The sequence below is a fragment of the Salminus brasiliensis genome, chromosome 16 (assembly GCF_030463535.1).
Source record: "Salminus brasiliensis chromosome 16, fSalBra1.hap2, whole genome shotgun sequence".
Lineage (NCBI taxonomy): Eukaryota > Metazoa > Chordata > Actinopteri > Characiformes > Bryconidae > Salminus > Salminus brasiliensis.
In genome coordinates, this window is record NC_132893.1 from 36,662,304 (window position 1) to 36,672,303 (window position 10,000).

The 10,000-nt window shown below is 44.8% G+C and overlaps 1 protein-coding gene across 1 annotated transcript; it reads left to right on the forward strand.

Moving 5' to 3' along the window:
- The first annotated feature begins 3,394 nt into the window (after positions 1–3,394).
- Positions 3,395–8,131, forward strand: rhof (ras homolog family member F). The gene is made up of 5 exons (XM_072658210.1): positions 3,395–3,450; positions 3,835–4,169; positions 5,707–5,816; positions 5,945–6,079; positions 6,221–8,131. The coding sequence occupies exons 1-5, from the start codon at positions 3,395–3,397 to the stop codon at positions 6,386–6,388; spliced, it is 804 nt and encodes a 267-aa protein (XP_072514311.1). The 3' UTR covers positions 6,389–8,131.
- The last annotated feature ends 1,869 nt before the right edge of the window (positions 8,132–10,000 follow it).

The following is a 10,000-nucleotide window of genomic DNA, read 5'->3' on the forward strand; positions in this document are numbered from 1 at the left end:
TGTGTGTATAGTGTGGATCTGAGTGTGTGTATAGAGTGTGTGTGTATAGTGTGGATCTGAGTGTGTGTATAGAGTGTGTGTGTATAGTGTGGATCTGAGTGTGTGTATAGTGTGTGTGTGTATAGAGTGTGTGTGTGTATAGTGTGGATCTGAGTGTGTGTATAGTGTGTGTGTATAGTGTGGATCTGAGTGTGTGTATAGAGTGTGTGTGTATAGTGTGATCTGAGTGTGTGTATAGAGTGTGTATGTGTATAGTGTGGATCTGAGTGTGTGTATAGTGTGTGTGTGTATAGAGTGTGTGGATCTGGTGTGTGGGTGTATAGTGTGGATCTGAGTGTGTGTATAGAGTGTGTGTGTATAGTGTGGATCTGAGTGTGTGTGTATAGAGTGTGTGTGTGTGTATAGTGTGGATCTGAGTGTGTGTATAGTGTGTGTGTGTATAGTGTGGATCTGAGTGTGTGTATAGAGTGTGTGTGTATAGTGTGGATCTGAGTGTGTGTATAGAGTGTATGTGTATAGTGTGGATCTGAGTGTGTGTATAGAGTGTGTGTATAGAGTGGATCTGAGTGTGTGTATAGAGTGTGTGTGTATAGTGTGGATCTGAGTGTGTGTATAGAGTGTGTGTGTATAGTGTGGATCTGAGTGTGTGTATAGTGTGTGTGTGTATAGAGTGTGTGTGTGTATAGTGTGGATCTGAGTGTGTGTATAGTGTGTGTGTGTATAGTGTGATCTGAGTGTGTGTATAGAGTGTGTGTGTATAGTGTGGATCTGAGTGTGTGTATAGAGTGTGTATGTATAGTGTGGATCTGAGTGTGTGTATAGAGTGTGTGTGTATAGTGTGGATCTGAGTGTGTGTGTATAGAGTGTGTGTGTGTGTATAGTGTGGATCTGAGTGTGTGTATAGTGTGTGTGTGTATAGTGTGGATCTGAGTGTGGTATAGAGTGTGTGTGTATAGTGTGGATCTGAGTGTGTGTATAGAGTGTGTGTGTATAGTGTGGATCTGAGTGTGTGTATAGAGTGTGTGTGTATAGTGTGGATCTGAGTGTGTGTATAGAGTGTGTGTGTATAGTGTGGATCTGAGTGTGTGTATAGAGTGTGTGTGTATAGTGTGGATCTGAGTGTGTGTATAGAGTGTGTGTGTATAGTGTGGATCTGAGTGTGTGTGTATAGAGTGGTGTGTGTGTGTATAGTGTGGATCTGAGTGTGTGTATAGTGTGTGTGTGTATAGTGTGGATCTGAGTGTGTGTGTATAGAGTGTGTGTGTATAGTGTGGATCTGAGTGTGTGTATAGAGTGTGTATGTGTATAGTGTGGATCTGAGTGTGTGTATAGAGTGTGTGTGTGTATAGTGTGGATCTGAGTGTGTGTGTATAGTGTGGATCTGAGTGTGTGTATAGAGTGTGTGTGTGTATAGTGTGGATCTGAGTGTGTGTATAGAGTGTGTATAGTGTGTGTGTGTGTGTATAGTGTGGAATCTGAGTGTGTGTATAGAGTGTGTGTGTGTGTGTGTATGAAGTGTGTGTGTGTATAGTGTGGATCTGAGTGTGTGTATAGTGTGTGTGTGTGTGTGTGTGGATCTGAGTGTGTGTATAGAGTGTGTGTGGATCTGAGTGTGTGTATAGTGTGTGTGTGTGTGTGTGTGTGTGTGTGATCTGAGTGTGTGTATAGTGTGTGTGTGTATGTGTGTAGTGTGTGTGTGGATCTGAATGTGTGTATAGTGTGCATGTGTGTGTGTGTGTGTGTATAGTGTGGATCTGAGTGTGTGAATAGTGTGTATGTGTGTGTGTGTGTGTGTAGTGTGGATCTGAGTGTGTGAATAGTGTGTGTGTGTGTGTGTGTGTATAAAGTGTGTGTGTATAGTGTGGATCTGAGTGTGTGTATAGAGTGTGTGTATAGAGTATGTGTTGTGTGTATAGTGTGGATCTGAGTGTGTGTGTGTGTATAGTGTGGATCTAAGTGTGTGTATAGTGAGTGTGTGTGTGTGTGTGTGTGTGTGTATAGTGTGGATCTGAGTGTGTGTGTGTGTATAGTGTGGATCTGAGTGTGTGTAGAGTGTGTGTGTATAGTGTGTGTGTGTGTGTGTATAGTGTGGATCTGAGTGTGTGTAGAGTGTGTGTGTATAGTGTGTGTGTGTGTGTGTGCATAGTGTGGATCTGAGTGTGTGTATAGCGTGTGTGTGTATAGTGTGTGTGTATAGAGTGTGTATAGAGTGTGTGTGTGTATGAAGTGTCTGTGTATAGTGTGGATCTGAGTGTGTGTATAGTGTGTGTGTGTGTGTGTGGATCTGAGTGTGTGTATAGAGTGTGTGTGTATGTGTGTGTATCTGAGTGTGTGTATAGAGTGTGTGTGTATAGAGTGTGTGTATGTGTGTATTGTGTGTGTGTGTGTATAGTGTGGATCTGAGTGTGTGTATAGAGAGTGTGTGTATAGTGTGTGTGTATACTGTGGATCTGAGTGTGTGTATAGAGTGTGTGTGTGTGTGTATAGTGTGTGTGTATAGTGTGGATCTGAGTGTGTGTATAGAGAGTGTGTGTGTACATAGTGTGTGTGTGTGTGTGTATAGTGTGGATCTGAGTGTGTGTGTGTGTGTGTGTGTGTGTGTGTGTATAGTGTGGATCTGAGTGTGTGTATAGAGTGTGTGTATAGAGTGTGTGTGTATAGAGTGTGTGTATGTGTGTGTATAGTGTGGAGATCTGAGTGTGTATAGAGAGTGTGGTGTGTGTATATATATATATAGTGTGTGTATGTGTGGATCTGAGTGTGTGTGTATAGAGTGTGTGTGTGTAATAGTGTGTGTGTGTGTGTATAGTGTGGATCTGAGTGTGTGTGTGTGTGTATAGTGTGGATCGGAGTGTGTGTATATAGTGTGTGTGTATAGTGTGGATCTGAGTGTGTGTGTATAGAGTGTGTGTGTATAGTGTGGATCTGAGTGTGTGTATAGAGTGTGTATGTGTATAGTAGTGGATCTGTGTGTGTATAGAGTGTGTGTGTATAGTGTGGATCTGAGTGTGTGTGTATAGAGTGTGTGTGTGTATAGTGTGGATCGGAGTGTGTGTATATAGTGTGTGTGTGTAATAGTGTGGATCGGAGTGTGTGTATATAGTGTGTGGTGTGTATAGTGTGGATCGGAGTGTGTGTATATAGTGTGTGTGTGTGTATAGTGTGGATCGGAGTGTGTGTATATAGTGTGTGTGTGTGTGTGTGTGTGTGTGTATAGTGTGGATCGGAGTGTGTGTATATAGTGTGTGTGTGTGTGTGTGTGTGTGTGTGTATAGTGTGGATCGGAGTGTGTGTATATAGTGTGTGTGTGTGTGTGTGTGTGTGTGTGTATAGTGTGGATCGGAGTGTGTAGTTGATGCTGGGGTAGAATATTTGCGTTCGAACCCAAACCTGAATGTGCCGCAACGTGATAACAGGAAGTGGTTCTCCACCTCCACAGCTCCACTTCCTGTACGTAAAGCAGCTCTTTCAGACTGAATCTTAGGTAAACTCACTTCCTGTCACATGGACGTTCAGACTGGTGTCAGACTCACTGCCTCGCGCTCTGTCTACTGTTCGTGGCCATGTGTGCAAAAGTTTGAGTTTTAGAGTCACATCAACTTCATCAATGGGCCCTGTCCCATTACTCACACTTCCACATCAGGCCACATTTCAGAAAGGCAATTACCCACGATCCACTGCGATTCAGTCACGGCCCTCACATAAACCCACTGAAGCGCAGAAGAAGAGCCTCTCAGTCTGTTACTGTTCCAGGACTTTTAGCAGCAGTAAGTCAGTGAGCAGTTTCTCCAACAGTGGACCGTTTGTTTAGCAGTTGTTTGGTCCCCACTGTAGGAAGAAGGGACGTACCCAGGTGAAGGGACGTACCCAGGTGAAGGGACGTACCCAGGTGAAGGGACGTATCCAGGTGAAGGGACGTACCCAGGTGAAGGGACGTATCCAGGTGAAGGGACGTACCCAGGTGAAGGGACGTACCCAGGTGAAGGGACGTATCCAGGTGAAGGGACGTACCCAGGTGAAGGGACGTATCCAGGTGAAGGGACGTATCCAGGTGAAGGGACGTATCCAGGTGAAGGGACGTACCCAGGTGAAGGGACGTACCCAGGTGAAGGGACGTACCCAGGTGAAGGGACGTATCCAGGTGAAGGGACGTATCCAGGTGAAGGGACGTATCCAGGTGAAGGGACGTTTGCGTTGACCCAGTTGCACTGAATTAGCATGTTAGCATGCTAGTCTAAAGCTGGATTCTTTCTCATAATGTTTATGCAGTTCAGTCAGATGCATCATATCCTGCTGTGCTCCTCCCAGAGGTGATGATTGACAGCTCCAGTATATCAGCGAATAAAAGGCCGTATGTGTCAGTGTGAGGAGATTAGACCTGCAGTCTAATCGTGGGGCTATAAGCTTCCATTAGCTGCTAGCTAAATATAAAGAGGTACTGAAGGCGTGTGTCCGACTGGCCGGGGGGATGTGAGGGAACGGTTCCTGTAGTCTGTGGCTGATACTGTGGAACAGACGTTTCTGTGAAAGCGTGTGACGGGTCTTGCGGCCTGCTGTTTATCAGAGCTGCAGAACAGGAAGTTTGGGGCAGGATGTGGTTTGGTACCAAAATTGTGTCTCGAACAGTCGTCCTCCGTCACATCACTGACTCAGCCTGTACAGCTCCCGTTCATATCACAGCAATAACTCGGGACGTCCCGATCCGATCCAGTGACTCAGGTCGCGGGAGGCTTTTTTAATGGATTGGGTATCAGCTTTTAAGGTTCCGACCCACGTCCGATCTTTAGGTTCGCTGTAGCAGGGGGCTATCTGCCGTGCTCTAGGCTCGGTTAATAGACATGATCCTATGCCTGGACTAACTCTGCATTCCACCTTAAATAGTGCTGTCCATTTCAGCAGCAGGGCGGAACCGCTGCATTATTTAGGGTGGAGGGGAAAGTTGGGGGACGAGGAAAATGTCACACAGCCATTTTGTCTGCTCTGCCAAAAAACACATTTGTGTGTGTGTGTGTGTGTGTGTGTGTGTGTGTGTGTGTTAGTTTTGTTTTTCAGTGTTTGTTTTTTTGTATCCGGTTTCTGTTTCCTTGGTATCCTGTTTGCTTTGGTTTATTATTATAATTTTATTTTAATAAAATTAAAATGACCTTCTTTAACGCACGCTTAACAAACATGGCATCTCCATCCTGTAAAAAACACAAAGCCCTGCTGGACCGGCCCCTGATGTCGAGGTTTTGAGGAACTTCACTGTGTGGAAGGCAGGTCCTGTTTAAGTGAGGGCAGGTGTGGCAGGATCAGTCCTGGGTGTCTAGAGAAACTGAACTCTTTCCAAAGATGAGATAAACCACCGTTCATTTCCGTTTTAACAGGTTAGGGTTGGGGGGGGTGCAGTGTTTCCCCTTAATAATAAAAACCTTCATTTAAACCAGCGTTTTGTGTTTATTCGTGTTTTCTTTGTGTAATATTTACATTTGTTTCATAATCTGAATAATCATAATCTGGCAAACATGCAGAAAATAAGATATCAGGAGGGGGGCAAACACTTTTTTTTTATATATATATATATATTGGTATATAAATGTGCTGTCATTGTGTTTGCCATAGCAACCTTCAGCTTAAATCTCTTATTTCAGCAGTGTTAAACAGTTTCCATGCTTCACCTGCAGACACAATAAACCGGTGTGTGTGTGTGTGTGTGTGTGTGTGCAGGTCAGGATGATTATGACCGCCTGAGGCCGCTGTCCTATCAGAATGCAGACCTGATCCTTGTTTGCTATGATGTCACCAACCCCACCAGCTATGAAAACGTTGTAATTAAGGTATTTATCAATTTCAGTGAGATGAGATCATAAACCTGCTAAAGAACTGAGGAGCATCAAGGGTGACGTACGGAGAGATTTGGGAGAAATGTGGGACAGAGGCTCTTTAATCTCTCTGTGTTCTGCAGTGGTACCCTGAGGTTCATCACTTCTGCCGAGACGTTCCCATGATCCTGATTGGCTGCAAGACTGACCTGAGGAAGGACAAGGAGAAGATGAGGAAACTCAGAGCAATGGAGCAAGAGCCCATCACCTACACACAGGTGAGAGAGAGAGAGAGAGAGAGAGAGAGAGAGAAGTTTAAAAGCTGCAGTTATTATAAGATAAACAAATATATATAAAAATTAAGCTGAAGTTTAAACAGTAGGAGGCGCTATAGTGCATTTATTTTATTTATGTTTTAGGGAGAGGAGACGCAGAAGCAGATGAACGCTGAGCTTTACCTGGAATGTTCAGCCAAATACCGGGAGAATGTGGAGGACATTTTCAAAGAGGCCACAAAACTCGCTCTGACGTCCAGACGGAAAGCCCGAAAGGCCCGTAAAAGAAAAAAACCCTGCTCCATCCTCTAAAAAAAGGAAAACCCTGCTTCATTCCGTAAAAAAAGAAAAACCCTGCTTCATTCCGAAAAAAAAGGAAAACCCTGCTTCATTCCGAAAAAAAAGGAAAACCCTGCTTCATTCCGAAAAAAAAGTAAAACCCTGCTTCATTCCGAAAAAAAGGAAAACCCTGCTTCATTCCGAAAAAAAGGGAAAACCCTGCTTCATTCCGAAAAAAAGGAAAACCCTGCTTCATTCCGGAAAAAAAGGAAAACCCTGCTTCATTCCGGAAAAAAGGGAAATCCTGCTTCATTCCGAAAAAAAGGGAAATCCTGCTTCATTCCGAAAAAAAAGGAAAACCCTGCTTCATTCCGAAAAAAAAGGAAAACCCTGCTTCATTCCGAAAAAAAGGAAAACCCTGCTTCATTCCGAAAAAAAGGGAAATCCTGCTTCATTCCGAAAAAAAGGAAAACCCTGCTTCATTCCGAAAAAAAGGAAAACCCTGCTTCATTTAGAAAAAAAGGAAAACCCTGCTTCATTCCGAAAAAAAGGGAAATCCTGCTTCATTCCGAAAAAAAGGGAAATCCTGCTTCATTCCGAAAAAAAAGGGAAATCCTGCTTCATTCCGAAAAAAAAACGAACTTGATCCTAAATCCTACTAAAGAAATTCAGGAATCCTCATTAATCTTTAAGAAATTCAAGAAGTTTACAAAATTTCCAGAACGCAACTTTGCAGAACATTCAGGACGCTGGAGACACTGGAGACGCTGGCGAGCGTTCAGGCGTCGGACTGTATGAAGGCTCCTCGAACCGCTCCGTCTTCGCTTTGTTATTAAAGCTGTTATTGCAGTTCTTTTTTTGCACAGGAGTTATTAATTATTAATGTAACAACCAGTCAGACCTGTCTGCCCCTCAGCGGTCCTGACCGGTGTTCTCCGTGGTGCTAAAGGGTTTTGCACTGATGCAGCGGTCACTCGGGCCAGGGGTCAGTGGGAGATGACCTGCTGATATTTGCTGCTATGGGCTCAGCGATGTTTCACTGGACCTCCACTTGCTTACACAGCTGTCCTTCACAGACGGTCTCCATAGTAACTGTTTATGCACACAGTGAGGCTCCTCCCACAAATTCATGGCGTTCACGGCTGCTGTTCATATAAAGTGAAGTTTATTTTGTGCAAAAGGTCAAAAGGTCGGGAAACGTTGTGTGAATGAGCTGAAATTAGCATGGAGGCTAATTTGTGAATTTGAGATGTTTATCAGCAGCCTGTGAAACTTCACACAACCTCACAACAGTAGCTAAGGTAGAATGCATAAGTGGGCGGAGCCTGGTGAGGGGACTTACAGTTCATTCCTGTGACAGAACTGGACATTGCGCGCTTCAGCTGGTCAGTAATCATCACTGGGTAATAGCTTCCACAGGTTCAGTAAAACAGGAGGAGCTGCAGAGGTCGCTCTGTGTTCAGGGTCAGTGTTCATCCTCTGAAGGGTTAAACTGACTGCATACTTCGAGGACTGCCGTCATTCCTCTGAAGAGTGGACACTGGTCACTCTCAGTAGCTGAACGTTCTCAGTGAGATGGAAACTGCCGGGACTACTTCCTACTGACCTGGGCTGATTTTGAGGATCAGAAAACATGATATCAAAACAGAAACAGACGCTCCGGTCAGTGTTTCAGTCTGACCACTAGTCTGACCGCTAGTCTGATCATTGTAATCAGTGAATCATACGATGGAAAGCTGATCTGTGAAAATAAAGGAGCTCAGTGTCGTTTATAAACGTTCTCTCCTGTTCAGACATGAACTGCACTGCACACACTGATCAATACTGTTTTATATCAACTATTTATAAATGATTGATAAAGTCACTTAACCATCAAGACTGTTCTTCTGCTCAGGTGTGCCGAAATCATCATAATATAATATAACTCATACAGTCACAGCAGTGATGGTCAGAGTGATGAGAGGAATGATGGGTAATGGTGGTGATATTAATAGTGGCAGAGTTAAGAGTCCAGTTAGGTTTAACGTGTCTGAGAACGTCCTGCACCTGCAACCCTTACCTAAACACTAATCACCAACAGCTGAACTAAACAGATGAGTTTCAGCCTAGATTTACAGACTGAGACTGTGTCTGAGTCCCCAACATTATCTGGAAGGTTATTCCAGAGTTGGGGGCTTTATAAGAAAAGGCTCTTCCCCCTGCTGAGGTTTTCTGAATTTTGGGAACAAGTAAGAGTCCAGCACCCTGAGATCTAAGTAGTCTTGATGGTTCGTAATACGTAATCAGATCCTGCAGGTACTCAGGAGCGAGGCCATGTAGGGCTTTATATGTTAATAGAAGAATTTTATAATCAGTGCTGAACTGAACTGGACTGATATCTTACTTCTGTGTAATTTGAAGATAAATCTTTTAACTTTATGAACTGATAGCGTCCCGTTAGATATGATCTGAACCACGATAGAACTGTTCCTGTGATTCCAACCATGTTCTCTAATCTTTCTAGTAGAATAGTGTGATCTACTGTATCAGAGGCTGCACTGAGGTCTAGTAGAGCTAATAAAGATACGTAGCCTTGATCAGAGGCAGGAAGGAGATGGTGTGTCATCTTCACTAGGGCTGTCTCTGTGCTGTGATTGGGTCTGAAGGACTTGGGTCTGAAGGGCTGTCTCTGTGCTGTGATTGGGTCTGAAGGACTGTCTCTGTGCTGTGATTGGGTCTGAAGGGCTGTCTCTGTGCTGTGATTGGGTCTGAAGGGCTGTCTCTGTGCTGTGATTGGGTCTGAAGGGCTGTCTCTGTGCTGTGATTGGGTCTGAAGGGCTGTCTCTGTGCTGTGATTGGGTCTGAAGGGCTGTGTCTGTGCTGTAATTGGGTCTGAAGGACTGTCTCTGTGCTGTGATTGGGTCTGAAGGGCTGTCTCTGTGCTGTGATTGGGTCTGAAGGGCTGTCTCTGTGCTGTGATTGGGTCTGTAGGGCTGTCTCTGTGCTGTGATTGGGTCTGAAGGGCTGTCTGTGCTGTGATTGGGTCTGAAGGACTGTCTCTGTGCTGTGATTGGGTCTGAAGGACTGTCTCTGTGCTGTGATTGGGTCTGAAGGGCTGTCTCTGTGCTGTGATTGGGTCTGAAGGACTGTCTCTGTGCTGTGATTGGGTCTGAAGGACTGTCTCTGTGCTGTGATTGGGTCTGAAGGGCTGTCTCTGTGCTGTGATTGGGTCTGAAGGGCTGTCTCTGTGCTGTGATTGGGTCTGAAGGGCTGTCTCTGTGCTGTGATTGGGTCTGAAGGGCTGTCTCTGTGCTGTGATTGGGTCTGAAGGGCTGTCTCTGTGCTGTGATTGGGTCTGAAGGGCTGTCTCTGTGCTGTGATTGGGTCTGAAGGGACTGTCTCTGTGCTGTGATTGGGTCTGAAGGGCTGTGTCTGTGCTGTGATTGGGTCTGAAGGGCTGTCTCTGTGCTGTGATTGGGTCTGAAGGACTGTCTCTGTGCTGTGATTGGGTCTGAAGGGCTGTCTCTGTGCTGTGATTGGGTCTGAAGGGCTGTCTCTGTGCTGTGATTGGGTCATGTTTACTCAGGTATAAGCAGAGTTGTTGGGCCACAGCTTTTTCTAATATCTTGGATATAAATGTGAGGTTGGAGACGGGTCTGTAATCAG

Excerpts from the sequence above, each read along its gene's own strand:
- rhof (XM_072658210.1), top strand. The coding sequence starts at position 3,395 with ATGTGCCGCAACGTGATAACAGGAAGTGGTTCTCCACCTCCACAGCTC. Across the intron at positions 3,451-3,834 it reads CCTCCACAGCTCCACTTCCT|GAAGAAGGGACGTACCCAGG; the intron begins GTACGTAAAGCA and ends TCCCCACTGTAG. Across the intron at positions 4,170-5,706 it reads ACGTATCCAGGTGAAGGGAC|GTCAGGATGATTATGACCGC; the intron begins GTATCCAGGTGA and ends GTGTGTGTGCAG.